Source organism: Mauremys reevesii, linkage group 16 (genome assembly GCF_016161935.1).
Source record: "Mauremys reevesii isolate NIE-2019 linkage group 16, ASM1616193v1, whole genome shotgun sequence".
Lineage (NCBI taxonomy): Eukaryota > Metazoa > Chordata > Testudines > Geoemydidae > Mauremys > Mauremys reevesii.
Window position 1 is genome coordinate 20,660,091 of NC_052638.1, and position 20,773 is coordinate 20,680,863.

A 20,773-nucleotide genomic window follows, 5' to 3' on the forward strand; every position below is an offset into this window, starting at 1 on the left:
AAATAGGGGCAGCTGGCTAGTCTGATACGAGGGTCTGCAGGTAGCACCAGCTGTCTCTTCCCTCTGACAGTGCCACGCCCTAAGATATACTGTTCCAAGGGGATGATTTTTGTTGTTAAATTCTCTCGTTGTAGTATACGGAAGTGTGACTTTTCTTTTTAAAGGTGGGCAGAATATTGGAGTGAACCACATACCATCTACCCAGTGTGACAACTGGGTTCGGACAAGCAATGGAGGCCATTTTGCTTCACCAAACTATCCTAATTTGTACCCACCAAACCAGGAGTGTATCTACATTTTAGAAGGTACTAACATCCTCTTTCTCCTTTGGTGTGTTGTATTCTGACTGTTGACAGTGTAGGAAGTGGAACTGTTCTGCTATTCTGTATATATTAAGTAAAGTCACTTGGGCAATATTGGTAATATATTGATTCGCTTCTGCAGATGTTAGGCTGAATAAGGAGGGGACACATTTGGGCTGCAGAACAGTAACTACAAGTTCCTGGAATACTTAAACATTTATGAATTAACACAAAAAAAACCCTTATTTTGTGACCGTTAGGGATGTATCAGGTCCCACCCAAATCCTTGAAAGCATAGAAATAACGAGTTTAAAGAAGTTTTCAGCTTTCCTCACCACTGTCACATCATCTACGGTACTAATGCACTCCAGAAGGGACATTCTGCCATCTCGACCACTTCAAAAAGATAGTATCTATCCCCATCTTTGTCCAACTCCATGTCACACAGAACCTCAGAGCTGACCTCATGCTCGCCTGTATCAGCAGGTAGACACGCATCTCACTGTCATGTAGCCTGTTCATTTGCAAATGTAGGGTGCTTCAGTGTGGCTGAGCTCACTGTTAAGGTTGTGAGATGTGTGCGGGGGGAGGAATCCCATTAACTCAAAAAATTGAAGCAGTGAGAGCTTGCTGAGTAAGGACTGCAGGATTTGAGCTACACTGAACAGATTCCTCTCATAGGGATTCATATAAAACCATAAAAAGGCCCCCCACTCGCCCCCACACTGACTTCAGTGGGATTGTCCTCAAGCCTCTAGTGATGAAACTAAGTATTCAGGTGTTACTGCAAGTCTCCTTTACAATACCCTGTGGTGAGTTTTCAGTTTCAGTGGTGTCTTATCTGTGTATGCTTGCTATATAGTGTTTGGGTTTTCTCTTGTCTGCATTTATGGTCCTTTGTGTCTTCTTTATGACTGAATATACTTTGAGGCAGATATTCTGCCATGCTCTGATCCCTTTGCCCTGCGCAGGCCACGTGGAATGTGCTGAGACTGGCCACAGACTCCTACCTGGAAATTTCCCCGGCATGAGGGAGTTCCTAACAGGCAGAGAGCTGGTTCCTCTGCCTCTCTCCCTACAGCCCCCCAGTGCAAGGATGTGGAGGAGGCATGGGCAAGTACAATGCCCTCCAGCAATTTCCGGATGGTATATAGTCCCTTAGGTATCACTGCGAGCTAGTAGATGTTAGAGCAGCTCCACGCTTCTCTAGTCCACAAGTCAAACTCCGAAAGATTAATTTGGTACAGTATATACCTGGTGTGACTTGAGGTGCCCAAAATAGCTCTCAATGAAAATGCCCAGTGCAGGCTTCAAAAAGGAGAGCAGATTCTCCCAAAATTGGTGGTTAACATTGTAGTTAGATTCACACACTGTGCTCCTCATCCATCACGCTGGTTATCAAGAAGCCTTTTTTAAGGGGGGGGGGGAGGGAAATCACACAGCCCCCTTTAATGCATCCCAGTCTCTGGCTCCCAACCAGCAGATAGGTCCAATAAAGTGAAAAGTTATTTAAAACTCTACTCACTATACAGAATGTTCTTCAGATCTCCAAAGGGCCAGCCACATTGGCTGGTCAATACTACTTTAGATCTTACCCAAAATACCACACTGCTAGCCAGTCCTTTACTATCTAAAACTAAAGGTTTATTATAAAAGAAAGGAAAGAGGAGAGTTGTTAAATCATGATGAAAGCAATCGGATACATGCATATGATTTCAGAGTCCATATGTAAGGTTTTTAGCAGCATTGGTGAGTTGGCTGGCTTCTGAAGTCCCTCTGGAACACGTCCAAAGCTTGGATGGGTCATTCAGTCCTTTATTCAAAGTTCCAGTTCGTAGAGAAGTTACTCCAGAGGTGAGAAGCAGGACTGAAGTCAAAAAGGCAGCTGCATCTTCTTCATTTTTATATTCTTTGCCATGTGGCTTGTACGTCCTTTGTCCCAAACACAAGCTCACAGCACATGGGTATGGAAAAGAACTTGGAGTCCCCTGTCCACAGGCATGTTCTTGCATGTCCTGCTGACTCATGGGGTAGCCCCTGGCATAGGTGCCAACTCTGCCCCCCTGCCCTGCCCCCATTGGACTTCTTCCCCAATTCCCTTCCCCAGCCCCACCACCTCCCCTGAGTGTGCTGCATTCCTGCTGCTCCCCCTCCCTCCCACAGCTTGTTATGCTGCAAAACAGCTGTTTTGCAGCAGCAAGCACTGGGAGGAGAAGTGGGGATGCAGCGCACTCAGGGGCGGAGGCAGAGGTGAGTTGGGGCAGGGTGGGGAGCTTGGCTGCCAGTCAGTGTAGAGCACCCACCAATTTTTTTTTCCCTGTGGGTGCTCCAGCCCCAGAGCACCCACAGAGTGGGCACCCATGGCCCCTGGCTTCTTTCAATGGGCTTATTGCACAGTTGATTGCCCTCAATGAGCCATGAAGCAGGCTGGATACTGCTGATTCCAATCTGACTGGGGGTGTCACCCAGAAACACAGCACAAGTTTGAGATTCAAATATATCACATATTAAGTTATAACTCATGATACAAAGATGATACATATAAACAAGATTATCATATTTAGCAAATAACTTTTCCACTGATACCTTACATAGCATATTTTTTAAGATTCATTGGAACTTTGTAATATTGGCATCAATAATTTTATAAATGGTCACCCAATTCCATACAGCGTTGTTGCTAGAACAAAGAATTTTCAAACTATACACAGAGTAGGTGGATGCCACAAAAAAGAACATTGGGTATTTGCACTTCATGCCTGATGAAGGGCCTGATTGAAAGTCCACTGAAGTCAGAGACTCCCATTGACTTCAGTGGGGTTTAGATCAAGTTCCTGGGTGTCAAACTTTAGACACCCATGTTTGAATAATGAATGTGTGTGCATCCTGGTGTCTATTGGAAGTGCTATTTAAACTCTCAGTTATGAAAAGCCTGTTGAGAGTTACCTTCTACTCATGTAGTTGAAGAGTTTGAAAAACTGTGAATTTGAAGAAATCTGGGCTTCATTTTTAGAAACATTTGACTATTGAACACCAAGAACTCAGCCATAAGTCAAGACCTCCTTTTCCCCTCCCCCCCATCCTGCATCTTTTTCCCCTTTCCCTCCCTGCCTTGTCTGTGTTATCTCCCAATTAGTTGTAAAGTACTGACTGACTTGACTTTTGTAATTTAATACTAAGGCTGTTACATATGCAAAAACATTTTGTTAGAGGTGGTAATTTTAAGCTTTTTTGGGGGGTAGAGGTCTTTGTGATGTTTGTATTAAAATAAATTAATAAAAACCTTACAACCTACTGAAAAATGCAAAGGTTACCTGATTATGCAGAAGGCATTCTAATTATACAGGGTGTCAGAGTTACTGCAGTAAGCTTACTAGACTTCTTTTGAGAAGTGTCACATGCCTCTGATTTTTACACTTTTCGGATTTTGTTGCTTCATTATTTCACTGCCTAGTGTCAGTGTTTTACACATCTATTAATTTATACTGTTGAAACTTTTAATGTGTTGTAGCTGCTCCACGCCAAAGAATTGAGTTGACCTTTGATGAACCTTATTACATAGAACCCTCATTTGAATGTCGATTTGATCACCTTGAAGTTCGAGATGGGCCTTTTGGTTTTTCCCCTCTCATCGATCGTTACTGTGGCCTGAAAAGTCCTGCACTAATTAGATCAACAGGGAGGTTTATGTGGATAAAGTTTACTTCGGATGAGGAGCTAGAAGGAGAGGGATTTCAAGCAAAATATTCATTTATACCAGGTAAAGATGCCTTATTAAATAGCTTCTTACGTTGTCTAGTTGTTGTTTTTGCTCATACAGAGTTTCAAACTAATATAAAGGTACAAATTCAAGATTTTAAAATATTTTGCAAACAGTTAAGGCTCAGTCCTGTGAGAGGCACAGTTCCCTCTACTCCCATGAACTCGGTAGCTGTGTCTATACTGGCAATTTGGAGCTGTATTTCATGATTGGTATAGCTGTGAGCAGGGTTAGATAACATGGTGGCTAAAAACATCTGAGCACTGTCAATCCTACAGCTTCCTCTATTGATAAAGCTGGGGAAGCTAAACTGGTGGAAAATTACAGGCCCTAATTTTCAGAATAAAGAGGTCAATGCTGAAGATTTTAGGGAATTCTCCCACAGTTGTTCTACAACCAGCACAGTGATATGGGTGCTGTAGTAGGAATGTTAGTGTAAACTAGTCGCTGGCAATTTCCCCAACATATTCTCTATGTTAGCATGACATAATGTCAAAAACGTTTGCAGCCAGTCTACACTACCATTCCAACCTTTGTAGCACTGGTGCTAGAATAGCACTGAAGAAATATGTGAAGAATCCTCAGCATAGCCAGTCTGGGGGTGGAGGGTGCTCAGCACATCATAGTGGTTGCACAGCACCTGACAGATTTAGTCCTTTAGTCTGTGGTGTGGACTACACCTGTCTCATGTCTTTCTTAAAAAAAAAAAAAAAAAAAAGAGAGAGAGAGATCCTAAGTTGACTGAACTACTAATGTTTGAAAACTGGTTACTGAAAATATGTGGTAACTCATTAAACATTAAAATTGGCATCCATCAAATCACTATTGATTATTTCAGAGCTTCATAATAAGGACTGACACACTTTCATATTGACTCGAGTTCTTAATATTTGGTCAAAAATTTGCATTTATAAGGATGCCTAAGTCCATTTGTGGTCCTTTCCAGAGCCATCTTAATCTGTAAAGAACATAGCTGTATAATAGTGTAAATATGTATTTTTTTTCCAAAGAGGGCAACATGCCTGAGGAAGGCATTAGTCTGTAGCCCTGTCTACACAAGCAATTGTAAATCATGGTAAGAACGTGGAAACAGAACATAATTGCTGATTCACAGCTTGTATAGAGCCCATACTAACAACTCTAAGAATGGTAAGAGTTTTATTTACCCCACAATCACTTTCCATACTAGCACTAAGCTAACCCAGTCTTGAGAACAGCCTCACGTAGTTTAAGAAACTGAACACTATAAAGAAATTTAGGATGGCTTAAAAGAGGATAGCAAGGCTTGCATTTAAACTGTGTTGCTTTCTCCAGTATGCATCGTACTAGTCAAAAGCTAGAGCCATGTTGTGGCTTCTAAGCCAACATTTATAGGGGGCAGGAATAGCAGGGAGGATATAGCATGGAAGGGCTGCCTCAGCAGCTGTAGTGAAGCAGACAGACAGACTGTCTCTGAAGGTGCTAGAAGCATGTTCCTACTTGTTGCCTCCTTAAATGTGTAGCATATATTCCCTCTGCAGGCCTCAGACCAGTAGCTCAATCTGTGTGCAGTGGGCCATAGTCCCCTCCCCTCCCCTACTTATGTAAAGTGATAGGATTAGTGCAGCTTGCACTCAAGGAGCTCAAAAATATGGATTCTGCCATCTCCCTGTGCCAATGCATCTTCCCTACACCCTCTTTGATCCTGAGCTGTGTGCCCCTGACTAGAGGCAAACAGAATCTGGTTCTAAATGTATCAACTAGGGTATAATCTCAAGCATGCAAAGCTGGAGGAAATGGCCTAATGGGCTAAGCATCAGCTTTTGAAATACCTAGATTCTCTGGAACTATGGTTTCAAATCCTAAGAGTGTTGACTCAGCTCTTTGTTCTGCTGAGGCAGATTGAACACTGAGCAGGTTATAGCGTGGGGAGGAATATTTTTAAGGTCATTTTTTAAAACTAACTGAGGATATGTCTGCTCTGTGTGGCTATTAAAGTTCCTATGGCACTTTTGGTGAGAGAGGATTTGATCCAATGTCCTTGTGCAGAATGCTCTGCTCCAGGTGGCTGTATTTTAGATACTGTACACACATAGTTATAAGCACTTTAGGATCCTTTGGGACCAAAAGCAATATATAAATGTCAGCTATTATTACAGATGTTGTATACACGGGTATAACTGCTTTATGTTCCCTCTTTCCCAGACATGCCCTTCATTTGCAGAATCGTAGGAAAATATTCTACATTAGTACAAGTGTTTTAACAGAACTGTTTTCACTCTGCTATGGATTTAGTTTCTCATGCTGTTCCGATATTGCATGGGTCACTAACCCTTTGGGAACCATGTGGGATGTGCTAAAATGTTCCCACAGGGGTTGTATGGATGTGTGCACCAAGCTATGTTCCAAAGCAATTTAACCAATATGTCATTCTCAAAACCACGTTAGTTTAGTGCTAGCAAGGCTTGGGCTTGTATTCTAAATCTGCCACACATATATTTAATTTTGTGGTGGACTGTAATGACTGTGAAAGAACCATTATATTTTTGTTCTCATTCTTTTACATTTTCACAAGATGTTGAAATATTTTAAGTACCGGTGACAATGAACAAAAATCGGAAAAAGAAATTAAGCCTCACAGAACACTTAGTGTCACTTAAGTACTTGACTTAAACTCAGAAAGGAGGTTGAAACTCTGACTTGCAGAGGTTTCCGTACAGTGAACATGTGTGCCAGACTATATAGCTCAATGGGAGTGGGCTATATTCAACCATCATAGTGAAGTACAGTCACTTATCATGGAATCAAGCATCCGGTAACAAGAGGATCACCTCTCTCCCATTGATTCAGTATCTGATCTAGCACTTTGTATTTTGTGGTGTGTTAGGAAACAGATTGTCTCTAGATTGTGTTAAACCTTGAAGTGACTCAACTGCCAGCCCCAATGATTTGTGGTTTCTTCTGTTGCAGATCCAGACTTCACTTACCTAGGAGGTATTTTAAATCCCATCCCAGGTCTAGTATTACAATACCAATTTATTTGTATATGAAATTTTTAATCAATCTCATCTTGCATTTGACAGCGAGTTATATGTTCTTTCTAGACTGCCAATTTGAGCTTTCAGGTGCTGATGGAATAGTACGTTCCAGTCAAGTAGAACAAGAAGAGAAAACAAAACCTGGACAAGCAATTGACTGCATATGGACAATTAAGGCTACTCCAAATGCTAAGGCAAGTCCATTTGTATCATTCAATATATAATGGGCTTCTTGCCCATTAGTAATAGGGAATGGTCATTAGTAATTATTTACAAAATGTCTCACTTTTATTTAAATTAATTAGCTCTTGGCAGTTGAAGAAATTAAGATACATTTATTTTAGAAACAAGTATCTAACTGTAGGTCCTTGGTGATGCTATTTTTCCCTGACCTGAAATTTATAATGTTTAGGCACTTGAATACTTTTATGGGCCACATGTTTAAATGGCCTGCAACTTGGCCTCAAGTTTAATGAGTACAGTTAGCTGCAGACAAAGAGTAGTCTTGGGTAATGTCTGTTGTCTGATATGTGAGCAAAATATAGATTACTACATATGAGTGTGTCACTGAAGTTTTACCATCTTATGCATTGACCAGGTAACTGTGTTTCTGAGATTCTTCCTGGAGTATGTGTCAGTGTAGATGTACTTGTGCCTAATGCACACAAGACTGGATTCTTTCAATAGCCTTGGCAGTCAGGGTTGGGCACATCCCCAGTGCCTCCTTGCCCTCCCATAAGAAGGCATAAAGGGTGGAGTGGCTGTGACCCTCCCTCAGCTCTCAAAGTCAACATGGCAGCAAGACAGAACCCAGTGAATGTCCAAGCTGCAGTTCTCTAGAGAAGAAATCTTACCTTCACACTCTCAAAACATGGAAGGAGATTTATATAAATAAAAATGCTAATCCTCCTGTGCAGTGGGGCAAAGTGCGTTGCACCATGGTGGACTTCAAACCCTGGATCCTACAACTGACTGATCTCAGTCAAGGTCGATGTCTCTCTTGCATAGAGGTGATCCACCTTTTCTTCCAGGGCTTATAAATGCAGGTACACTTGGCTCAAGCTACAGCTGCTAGATCAGTCCACGAGGGTCATTTTGAGCCTACAGAACGCTCCTTGCATCACCTCACTCAGAAAACTGTCTTCCTTCCTTGTGGCTATTGCTTCAGCCAGCAGAGTAAGTGAGCTTCAGGCACTTATGGCTAGACACCCGCAGCAATATTTCAGAGAGAAATAGTGCTACTAATTCATTCAAACCAAATCAGCCAGCCTACCTCTCTTCCCAAACCCACACTCCACACACTAGATGTATCCAGGACTTTGGTTTAGTCCTGTCAATGTAATGAAGCAGTCAGACTGTTGTCCTATCTTTCTGGCTATAGCCAAGGTAATCTCATCAAAATGACTTGCATTGAATTAATTATTTTGAATCTCAGAGTTACACAGTTGGTGTACCTCAGCCACTGAACATCAAGGCTCATTCCTCCTGCTTCAGAAATGTATCTGCAAAGCAGTGATGTGGAGTAAACCACTGACCTTTGTGAAATGTTAGAGCTGGGATTTAGCTGCTAGGTCAGATGCCAAGTTCAGGAGAGTAGTACACAATTTACTGTTCAGTGGATGCAACAGGAACTCCATCCTGAAGGGAATGGGGATACTGCTTACTAGTCACCTACAGTGGGGTCCAAGCTCTCTCATACTCTAAGCAGAAAGAACAGTTACTTGCCCTATAGTAACTATAGTTCTTCGAGATAATGTAGGCAGTGTCGATCCCATGACTCTCCCTCCATCCTTACTTTTAAAGAATCCCATCTCAAGCACACCTAGAGTGGGATCCACACTGACTACATCTTGAAGAATTACAGTTCCTAGAGGGTAAGTAATGGCTGTTTATGCTGCATGTCTACGTATGAGAGGATAAAAAATAGCATGATGCAAGAAAAAAAAGTAGGGAAAGGAAGTAAATATTCTTCAGTAGAGCTGATTAGAAAATGGGTAGTGTCCTCCCTCTCTCTCTCTCTTCCCCCCCCCCCCAAATTGACTTGGTATTTCAACAAACTTTTTTTGGCTGAAACCTTTAGCAAAAACTCAGTTTTCCACAGAAAGCAGTCACTTTCTTTAACTTAGTTGAAAAATCAGTTTAGACAGAAAACTTTCCAACAGCTCTGGTTCTCCAGCTTCCCAAATAGTACCAAAAATAACTACCTAAACCATAAGAATAATAGGGAATAAAATAACTTTATTGCATGTTTTGAGGAAGTGACTCATAACTTCCAAGAGCTCTATCCTAGAGTGAGTTATAGAAATTCTCCTTCCAGAAATGATTTTGCAGAAATCATTTTTCTCTTTTTTCTATTTGGAGTACTCCATGCCTAAATTATTTTAATAAATATTATTGTATGTTGCTTAAAGCGAGTTTCTGTAGTTGAGTGACTCTTGAGATTAGATTATCTTCCTAAATGATTTGAGGTTTACACTTACTTTTAAACTGTCATGCTAAAGTTGATCCTCCTGAGTTCTGGTTTTGACAGGATTATGACATTGAACGATTGTATGGAGCAGCCTCGGGTGTTTTGTCCTTTTATGAGAGAGGAAATTTTTTTTTAAATTTCCCAAATTTGATTATTTTGTAATAAAAATAAATCTGAAAATTGACAGTTATTGAAGACTTAAAAAGCCTATGCATCATTGAAATTCTGAAGATAACCTTCAGGGATTCAGAAAAGTTCTATGATATATTAATCAATATTCTAATGAGGAAGCCTCTGATACTGTTACTTTCTCTGTGGGCAGCAAAAATCCTAAATTCTTTTCAGTAGGCAAACAAACCAGATACATCTTTTACTGAGCAGAAACTTTTAGGAAAAATTGTGCCCTTGATTTGTGTACACAACATAGAGCAAGGGTGCAATATGAGTGCTAGATTGCGTATTAATGTTTTATTCCTTCCATTATAGTTCCACAGCAGGCATAAAATTCCAATTAAGCGCTAGTTATGAGAGTTATATATTTCAGGCTAAATGCTGAGCACCTGCAGCTCTCTCGGACTTCAGGGGGATATGAAGTCAACAAAAGCTACCGCTGCTGTAATAATGGGAGACAGAGAGGAGAGAGACACACTCACCTAAATGGTACTTTACAATTTGCAATACTGAGCATAGACTGAAGCAGGTTATAGTGAAAAAGTTTCAGATATAAACTACTAGGGGAAGTATTTTGTCAGATGAAGGGGAAAAATAATATGGGACTGGCTTTCAAACATGGTGCGTAAGGGGCATAGTACCAGCATCTTGCCTGGGGAGAACACTGGGAGGTGCAATGGCTTGGGGTACTAAGGGTGCTAGGGGGAATATGGACCACTCATTAAGTAGCCTGTGGGCCTTGCTACTGTGTAGACATGTCTTATTGCAGTGCAATAAGACATCTGCAGCTGGCCTGTGTCAGCTGACTCAGGTTGTAGGGCTATAAAATTGCAGTGTAGACAGCAGAGCCCAGGCTGCAGCCCAAGCCTGGACATCTGCATTGCAATTTTATAGCTCCAAACCCAGGTCAGCAGACACAGGTCAGCCGCTGGTGCTTTACTGTAGTGTAGACATACCCTAAAAGTTTCATAGTGCACTTTGTTTGACACAGCAGTGTGTGAAAGCATGGTACAGAACTTTTTAGTGCACAGTGGCACAGTCTACAACAACTTAGTGCATGGCAAGCTAGTGTCCTGTACATTCATACCCTGGTTTGCTGCTCACTAGGTCTCTGTGCAGGTAAGTGCTTAGTATGGTATAAGGATGAAGTTTTTTAAAAGCGCTAAATAATTAAGGAGCACAAGTCCCTGACTTTTACTAGTCCCTTAAGTTCCTTTGAAATCCCCCCCCCACCTCCCAGTATTGTCATTCTGATGTGGGCAGTTCTGGAATAGCTTGCCCATATGAGCAGCTTTATTTCTAACCCTGCATCAAGTAGAAGTTAGCACATGCCCAGAAATCTCCTTAGTTGTTCCCTTTATTCCTTGCAAGTTCAGCAAATCATCTAAGTCTCACAGGTTTCTGCTGCAGATGCATCTGAAGGCAAATAGTTTAAATTTGTCTATTTGCACTTCAAATTCCACCTTTAGTCTTCCTAAATTCCTTATTATGTATGGTCTGCTGTAATATATGGTCCTCACTCTTGTCTTTGTTTGGGCAGGATTTCCAGCCTCTGAGGGATACCAGTTTGACTCACATAACCTCTTGAATCTTACCCTTTAACTCTAATTGTTTGGTTTTTGCATTCCTGCTTCTATCTAGGTTGTATGCGTCTTCTGTGACTGATTCATTTAATAGCCTCCATGCAGAGTTAAAGGACTTGTTTCCTTATGTTTGACTTTAGGACTCAAATAGATTTCTCTGGTTGCTTTTTTGAAATCCGTCTTTCTAAAGTTCAGAAACCCTCTACAGGAAAAAGCTTTTCCCAAAATCCTGAAAAATAAATCCTTGCTTTCTTCCTGTATATTCCTTACATCTGTTCTAGAATGTGCTTGAGAGCAGCTCTCTTCAGCCTGCACCATTTTGTATTACGAGCTTTGCTTTTCTTGTAAGCTTATGGAGAGAAAACAAGTTAGTCAATTTTCATTGGAAAGTTCTTGTCATTTATTGATACTTAGGGTGCAAATAATAATCCATAATGTCATTTTGTGAGGGAATCACTGGTTATGAAACGGTAAGCATACAACACAAGAGTTTGTGAACTGGGAGTTCCGTGCCTATATAAGGAGGACAGAATACTGCAATCAGGGTCCACTGGGAGGTGAAGAGAAAAAAACAGTCCTGTTTTATTACTAAGGCATTCTGTTTTACTTTTCTTAGAGGTTGTGGGGTTTTGTTTTAAACAGATTTATTTGAGATTCCTGGATTACCAAATGGAGCACTCAAACGAATGCAAGAGAAACTTCGTAGCTGTGTATGATGGAAGCAGTTCCATTGAAAACCTGAAAGCAAAGTTTTGCAGCACAGTAGCAAATGATGTGATGCTGCAGACTGGAACAGGAGTGGTACGGATGTGGGCAGATGAGGGTAGCAGACTCAGCAGATTCAGAATGCTGTTCACTTCATTTGTCGATCGTAAGTACATTCTCAGTTATGTTCTTAGTAGCCAAGCGCTGAATGTATTTAAGAAAAAGCACCAGCTTTGTGTTATATGAGCACCAGGCATAACAAAAAATGTTGATTCTCAATTCTCACACCCCTATTCAGAGGGAAACAAAGTACTCGCTTTATTATTGTTCATGGGCACTGTTCTTGGGGGAAGATTCTCCCATAAAGGGCTGCCTTACATTTGAACCAAGTAATAGCCAGGCTCAGATGCTAAGCCTTTTCTTGCAAGGCATTCCATAGCCAGGCTCCTGCTCTTCCCCAGCATCTGATAATTTAAATCTAGATTCCCCCTGCTGTGTTGCCTGTGGAGCAAAGTTCTCTTGGATGGGGAGGCAGCTTTTGAGTGAGTTAGGTCCCAATCTGTTAAGGACTCCTGTCATAAACAGATAGTTAAGGGTTAATGTCTCTTACCTGTAAAGGGTTAAGAAGCTCAGTAAACCTGGCTCACACCTGACCAGAGGACCAATAGGGGGACAAGATACTTTCAAATCTGGGTGGAGGGAAGTCTTTTGTTTGTGCTCTTTGTTTTGGGTTGTTTGCTCTCGGGACTGAGAGGGACGGGACATCAATCCGGGCTCTCCAAATCAGTCTGAATCAGTCTTTCATGTTTCAAACTTGTAAGTAGCACAGGCAAGGCGTGTTAGTCTTATGTTTGTTTTCTGAACCTGTAAATGTTTCTTTTTGCTGGAAGGATTTTTACCTCTGTTTGCTGTAACTTTGAACCTGAGGCTAGAGGGGGTTTCCTCTGGACTATATGAATCTAAGTACCCTGTAAGCATTTTCCATCCTGATTTTACAGCGATTACTTTTACCTTTCTTTTTCTTTAATTAAAAGTTTTCTTTTTAAGAACCTGATTTTTCTTGGTTTTAAGATCCAGGGAATTGGGTCTGAACTCACCAGGAGTTGGTGGGGGAAAGGAGCGGGGGGATGGTTAATTTCTCCTTGTTTTAAGATCCAAGGGGTTTGGATCTGTGTTCCCCAGGGAAGGTTTTGGGGGGACAGAAAGTGTGCCAAACACTGATTTGTGGCTGGTGGCAGCGATACCAGATCTAAGCTAGGAATTAAGCTTAGAAGGGTCCATGCAGGTCCCCACATCTGTACCCTAAAGTTCAGAGTTGGGGAGGAACCTTGACAACTCCATAGGTTAAGACCAGGACTGTGAATGCTGTTCTGACATTCTGTATGGATTGCATATAAAAGGTTTAATGATGATGCTCACAAGGCTTATGATTTAAGGTGTTTTAGGTGGGACTACATTTAAAAGTAGGTTAATATATTACCCCTAATCTGGCCGAGTTTCATAGCCTCAATCTATTCCCATGTGGATGCACATCCATACCACACCAGATAATCTGAAACAGTTGGCAGGCTCACTACAAGAGAGGCCAGAACTTGGAACTGGAGAGCAGGCATGAGGTGTGTTGGAAGAGCAGTAAAGGAAACCTAGCACAGAGTTTGCTTATTGCATACTGCCATCTGACTCTAGTACAATCATTCTTGTGCTTTTCTTAACGTTAAGTTTCCAATGAATGTGACCTGAAAAATAGATACTGTACAGGTTTGGTTGTAAAGAGAGCAAAACTCATTGGCAGTGCTGCTGTTTCTTTGCCTCATCCTGGAAGTGATACTGCTCAACACCTTGCAGGGTTGGACTTTTTTTTTTTTAAAAAGTCCAAATTATCTGTTTTATAGTGTATTTTATTGTTTCATAAAACAGAGTTCAAGATATACTCAGATAAAAATGTACTTGCCATGAAATAATCTTTCTGTTGTGATGGTGATTTTTAAGAGGAATATGATATTGCTACTTTATGGATATGACATTAAGAAACAAGTGCAGATATTCCAGAAACTTGTCTAGGGTTTTAATACGCTTTTCACACTTCAACATTCCTTTTCTGTAACTACCACTTTTAGGTACTGGTTGCTAACCAAAATTACAAAAGCTGTTGTGCTTGCTTCAGTTCACTTCTTCCTCAGCTACAATGATGAATAATAATGGTGGTTCTGGTGAGGCTAGGCTCTAGCTTTGAATTTAAAAGATTCGTTTTGACAGGTCAAACGATCAGTTCATATTATAAATATTGATATATTTTTTTCCCATTCTTGCTTCTCCAACAAGCTGAAGTGATGAACAGATATAAAGATAGATTCCTTTCTTTGAAAAAGCAGATAACTAATCAAAAAATCATTGCCAAAAGCAAGTCTGTAAAGATATGTATAGTTCTTGCCTATCTCCCAGCTTCAGGTTTGATACCTACAGAAAAGGAGAAAGATAATGAACTGATTTAAAGGGAAAAAAAAGCAAATGAAACAGAGCATTTCATGTATATTAAAATATCCTTGTTATAAGCTAACTTCAGTGCTCAGAATAGTGAAATTATGTGCTTATTCTTTTTTCAGATCATTAAGCACTTTTTTCCCTCTACCTTGCTACTGATTTGTAATTGTATGAATCCATCCCTGAAAACAATCAATATTTCTGAAGAGGTTTACATCAATGAACTAATTCTGCATGACACATTCAGTTCATGCCTACCCAGTGCAGACTGCAGATGTGACTGAAATAGCATAACTCAGCTAAAGCGGACAAAGAATGTGTTTTGGTTTTTCCCTGATAAAATATTTGAACATAATAAGGTTCTTTTTAATATAGGTAGTTAAGTTTGCAAAGTCAAGCACTCAAAAATAAGGAAATGCCAGAATTAAGGCTGCCTGTGAAACCTTAATTTAGCCTTGTGCACATGTGTTAAAGTGATCACATACTATTTTTTTTCCCCACAGGTGCCCTGACTTATTCAGTGCACTGAATGGATGGTGCTCACTTAATGACCGTATTTCAATATTGTGTTCTTCTCAATGTGTGGCCCTAAGCCTTATTACTGTTGTTTATTTCCTCATGGACTCTTCCATGGTAGTCACCACTCTAGTATCTGAGTACTTCAAATATTTATCTTCATAACACCTCTGTGAAGTGAAGGTATAACATGATTCACGTTTTACAGATTGGGAGCTGAGGTAATAAGAGATTAAGGTCAAAAGTATCCACTAAGTCTGGGTGCCTAACGTGAAATGCCTAGGACCAGAGTACTAAGCACTTTGTATTCAACCACAGTTCCCATTGACTTCAGTTGCAGTTGTAAATGAGCCCCACTTCTGTAAATCAAGCCCCAGGGTTCCAAGTGGGGCATCCAGAAAATGAGGAATTCTTAATCAGGGACTCCCTCCCCCCCCCAACAATTCTGGCTTACATGACATGCACAGCATCACATAGGAACTGTGTGACAGGGATCAAATCACAGTCCACCAGAGTGGCATTCAGTTGCCTTAACCATAACACCCTCCTTTCTTTTCCAGCAATTCCCTCTCATTCACTATGTACCTTCCAACTTCTTGAACTGAGAAAGAGGGTCCTATAGAAAAACAAGCTTTAACATAACCCTGACTCAACCCCAGAGCAGGGGTCCTGTGGAAAAAAGAGTAGGTGATAGGATATCTCCTAGAACTGGAAGGGGTCTTGAAAGGTCATTGAGTCCAGCTCCCTGCTTTCACTAGCAGGACAAAATACTGATTTTTGACCCAGATCTCTAAGTGTCCTCCCCTCAAGGATTGAGCTCACAACCCTGGGTTTAGCAGGCCAATGCTCAAACCACTGAGCTATCCCTCCCCCTAATGAAAGACTGCATTGTGTGCAGGAAACCTTAAATCTGGCATTTCCTACCTTTTGAGTGTTTGCTTTTGCAACCTGAATACCATTCTTCAATGTACTTTTGTGTAGGAGTATTCTTATGGCTCTCTGCTCTCAGTTCCAGTGCCTGGATCAGCGATTATCAGGAAAGCCCAGCTTTACCCCTGTAGCCTTGGACTGAAGCATCCTCAGTCATTCTTGTGGGGATGGTGCATATGCAGTCCAATCAGCCGCTGGGAGCATGCTCAATAGTGACAGAAGAGTTAGAAACTTCAGCTGCTAACAATTTAAGTCTCTACTGAGCATATACAAACTGGGTTTGTTCTTTTTGTTTTCAAAGATTTGCCAGATTTGGGCAGATTTTCACAGGGATTGCAAAAGTCACGTCCCTGCCACAAGGCCACCACCAAAAAACTTCAAGACCCTGTTCCAAAGTATTTGAATGCTGGAGCATTGCAAAAAAAAAAATTTAACAAATTATTTTTTTACTTAGTCGTCTTCTTGGAAACAGCTGAACCATTTTGGCTGACATTTCAAAAAATTCAGCTTGAGGCAGACACCCAGCATGGAAAATTTCAGCTCAGATGGTTGGGTTTTGCACAGTTACATGCTACTGAAAACAGAGCCCTATAGTGGGAAATGCTGAGCAACCTGAATAGGTGGCACTAGCAGTATCACATATGTTCTTGCTTCTAATAGTCAAGTATTATATTGATGGGGCCAGTTGGTCCTTGCCCCTTGTGCAGCAAAAAGAGGTTGCAAGGAGCCTTCTAATCCCTGCCCCCTTCCTTGCCCTTCTTAAAAGTTTCCAAATAAAGTGATTGGCGGGTGGGGGAGTACAGCCCATGTGTTCCATCCAGGCAGATGTGAGATTAGACCTTCTCTGTTGCCTCTTCCATTCCAAAAGGAGAGGTCAAACCCTTGCTCCTTCTCCATACCAGTCCACGAAGCTGGGTGGGTGCAGAAAAACTCCCCACAACATCAGGTAGCTAAGGGAGAGACTGTGCTTTCTGGGGCATAATTCTTTTAGTTCCCCAAGAAGTGGGATGGCTATATACCACCCCAGTCACTAAATAGCACCATCTGGGCCTAAGTTTGTGAAAGAAACAGAAGGCATTTTTTAGCAGAATATTCAGCACACAAGCAACTATACAGAGACACATCATCCTCTTTTAGTAAAGCACAGTTAAACTATCTGAAGATAGATGAACACTGAATAGCATTTAGCTATGTGTTTATCTACAATAGACAACATTCTGACACAAGAATCAATGTACCATTGTACCAAGTATTAATGCTCCGTGTACATGGAGATGATACTAACCTCCTTCGTAAAGCCCTTTAAGATCTTCAGATAAAAATGCTCTGTAGAAGCCAGGTGTTGTGATGATGATGTTGTATTATAGCTAGACCATGGGTTCTCAAACTGAGTCATGACCCTTCGGGGGTTGTGAGGTTAGTAGGTGGGAGGTCGCTGAAGCAGGGCTGTCAGGCTTCACCTCCAGCATTTATAATGGTGGTAAATAGTTAAATGTTTTTAATTTATTGGGGGGGGTGGGGTTTGCACTCAGTGGCTTGCTGTGTGAAAGGGGTCACCAATACAGAAGTTTGAGAACCACTGAGCTAGACCTAGGGCTCCTAGTTGATTCATAGCTACTTGAAAACTGAACATGTCATGAAAAATCAATTTCATTTACAGGATGTCCAGGACTTAGGGGATAAACCAGACTCTTAGTTGCCCAATATTATTAGCAGAGTCTCCAGAAATTTTGGCTAAGTATATTAGGGCCGATCTCTACTGTTGAGGAAAACACCAAGGTCTTCAATGTCAACCTCAGTTTTTAAATTCTCATTCAAAAGACTCTCCCTCTTCTCCATTTGCAGTAAACTGCATGGTACTCAACTGATCTTCCTTGGAAGAATAAAGAGCTTAGTTTCTTTTGCCAGGACTCAAACTCTCAGTTCTAGGTAATGTAAATATTTCAAAACCAAAAATGCTTTTTAAAAAAAAATTAGGGATGGAAAAAGGAAAGAATGTTTGTTTAAAATTCATCATCCAGGTATATTTTAGACCTTACAGTGAACCTCAAAACAACATGGCTGAGAGAAAGTATTACAAAAGTTCAGTTTTCATCAAAATCTGGTCTGATGCTATGTCCCATAGTTATTCTTCCCTCAAAAAGCATCCAGTTCTATCCAACAACTACTCTGTTTCTTTGGTGTTCCAGAAATTACATCTTCCACGAGTAGGCGATCAATTTTATATCTTTTCTAAATTTAAAAAAAATCTAGTCAGTTCTTCCGTCCACATGTGCTCTCAGTCCAAGAAGCTTAATAGTGTTAGCTTTGATCTGGATCTCCAATATTTCCACTCTAATTGGTAGATTTTTTATTTATGCTATTTGAAATGCTGGATACGCACCCATTTTTCACTCTGAATCACTTAAGGTCTTTTTCTGTTTGCGCTATTCAGTGCTTTGTGCTATCCAGTCTAACCTCCATGTTTCCAACCAGAAAAGTAGCTGATCCAGTTTCATATTCATAAGTACTATAGGTGCATGAGTTTTATCCTCTTTGTCATTCCGGATGAAGGGCATGTAAGGTTGTGACTTAGACACTAGCATGAGAACAGGTTCTCTTTCCAATGAAGGAGCAACTAGTTAAGTACAGTAGAACCTCAGAGTTAAACACCTTGGGAATGGAGGTTGTTCTTTCAAAAGTTTACATTGACTTAAGACAGCTGAAAATTGACTTAAGACAGCTTTGAAACTTAACTTTTCAGAACAAAAATGCTGCTTTTAACAGTCTTAATTTAAATGAAACAAGCATGGAAACAGTTTCCTTACCTTATCAAATCTTTTTTTAAACTTTTCCTTTATTTTTTTTAGTAGCTTACATTTTAACACAGTACTGTACTGGCTTTTCTGGGTGGGGAAAGGGGGTCTCTGCTGCTGCCTGATTGCATACTTCCGGTTCCAAACGAGGTGTGTGGTTGACTGGTCAGTTCGTAACTCTGGTGTTCATAAGTCTGAGGTTCTACTGTAGTTAAGCAGCCAGAGTTTGAGCAGGCAAAAACCTTGGGATCTTATTCTTAACTATTGGCACTTAAAATAAATGAAGGGCCAGATTTTCAAGAGAGAGCTCAGGATCCAGCATCTCCCATTGAGAACAAACTGGCCCTTATTTATGCACTTAAATGGGAGCAAAGCTTTCTGGAAAATTCAGTCACTTATTTGGATGCTTAACTGTTGGGTGCTCAGCTCTTTTGCATATCTAGCTCAAAATCACTACACATTCAAACTCAATAGTAAAAAGAAATTAAATGGATAAGTGTAAGTTGCTTTGAAAAGGCAATGCCTCAAATATTCCCTTCCTCCTCTACTGCCTTAAGCCTCTCATTGTTAATTCATACAGTGCCTCTTCTTCTCCACAACTTCCCATGAATTAATAATACTATAAAGCACTGTTCTTCAAAGGATCTCAAAGAACTTTCCAAGTATTTAAATTTTTGCAACACCCACTCAAGGAAGGTGTGTAAAAATTGATATTTAAAAATATTAAAATTACTAAGCAAAAAATTGGGTAACATGCATCTTCTGAGAAGTTCCTAAATTACATATGACAAAAGCTTTAAGAGTTGAGACTACAACCAGGGTCCTCTATGGAGCTATTTCTTTCCAATATAGGGGAACCGATTGATAACATGAAAATAAAGCTCAGAAGCCCTGTGCATGAGCCTGTGGAATTCAGCACAGTAAGAAATGAGGTCACATGAAGAAGCAGCACAAAGACATTAGTTTTAAGGAAGGCAAATTTAGAGAGGTAAGAAATATAGGCTTAAAACCTCCATTAATTCTGCAGGCAAAACTCTAACTGAAGCAATTAGGGACCAGGGGTTTAACTGAGGGGAAGATGTGGTAGAACTCTATCCTTTTCCCACTTGCCATCCTCTCCATCACTCACCCCTTGGATTCAACTCTGCATTTGTGAACCCCAGATGCTCAAGCATGAGTTATCATCTGGGAAATATGTAATAAACGGGCATGTGAGCAAGACAGGCCACTACCTTCTCCTGGACAGAATTAAACTTCTGAGCTGTACACCACTGTCCTTACACTAAAATCAATGCTGATATGTAACTGACTTCGAGCAATACAGAAATCTCTAGCGTGTAAATACTACATTATTGATGTAGAAAAATGGAACACAAACCGTATATTGAGTAGAATATCAAAAGCAATGTCCTAAAGCAGAAAGAATATGGTACATATGCTGAAAATGGATGCTTTGACACTGTTCTAATGTCAAGGGCATGAAATATGATAGAAATTTAAAATCCTCTTTAGAGAGAATGTGTAGTTATTTTATTTCTTCAAATTTCTTATAAACAGCTGCCAGCTAAAGGCTGGTCTCCCTTAGACCCTCTCTTATCTCTAATAAAAAGGGCCCATTTATGCGCAGGAGTTCCTCTTTCATCATGAAGGTCCAAATGACCACTATACAGTATAGCAATAACCAAGTCACAGGTGGCAAGTTTGTTTGTTTGTTAGTGTTTACACTACTGGTGCCTACCTTACAGGCAGTTCTAGATGTTTATAACGCACTTTGAGATCATCAGAGGGAAGGCACTATAGAAGTGCTGAAAGCTACTATTTATTATTACCACCAATGGATCTCCACTTTAATGTATTTTTTTTGTACTAGCTTCCCAGTTGCTTTTGGATTCTATTCATTTAATCTACAAAGCCCTACAGGGCTTGAGGCCAAGCGACATCTCGCTTCATATGGACTGTCTCAATGGCTGGTAGCAGCAGGGATGTTCTGTTTGAAAATGCCAAAATTTGAATTCCTGAGGCGAGAGAAGAGAGTTCTTAGGA

General features: G+C 40.6%; 1 protein-coding gene and 1 long non-coding RNA gene across 6 annotated transcripts in view; one reads left to right on the forward strand and one right to left on the reverse strand.

Annotated features, from left to right (window-relative positions):
- The window catches only part of NETO2 (neuropilin and tolloid like 2), a 45,194-nt gene that overhangs the window by 19,325 nt on the left and 5,096 nt on the right, over window positions 1-20,773 (forward strand). The window contains exons 3-7 of one of the 2 annotated variants that reach the window (XM_039502710.1): window positions 165-305; window positions 3,814-4,062; window positions 7,012-7,056; window positions 7,146-7,273; window positions 11,946-12,174. In XM_039502710.1, the coding sequence (XP_039358644.1) occupies window positions 165-305; window positions 3,814-4,062; window positions 7,012-7,056; window positions 7,146-7,273; window positions 11,946-12,174 (792 nt within the window). The remainder of the gene's footprint in view (window positions 1-164; window positions 306-3,813; window positions 4,063-7,011; window positions 7,057-7,145; window positions 7,274-11,945; window positions 12,175-20,773) is intronic. The other variant, XM_039502711.1, reaches the window with a different exon arrangement.
- LOC120384274 overlaps window positions 13,918-20,773 on the reverse strand; it is a 93,604-nt gene continuing 86,748 nt past the window's right edge. For all 4 annotated transcript variants that reach the window (XR_005588725.1, XR_005588724.1, XR_005588726.1 and 1 more), the window contains one exon: window positions 13,918-14,465. This is a non-coding gene — a long non-coding RNA (uncharacterized LOC120384274). The remainder of the gene's footprint in view (window positions 14,466-20,773) is intronic.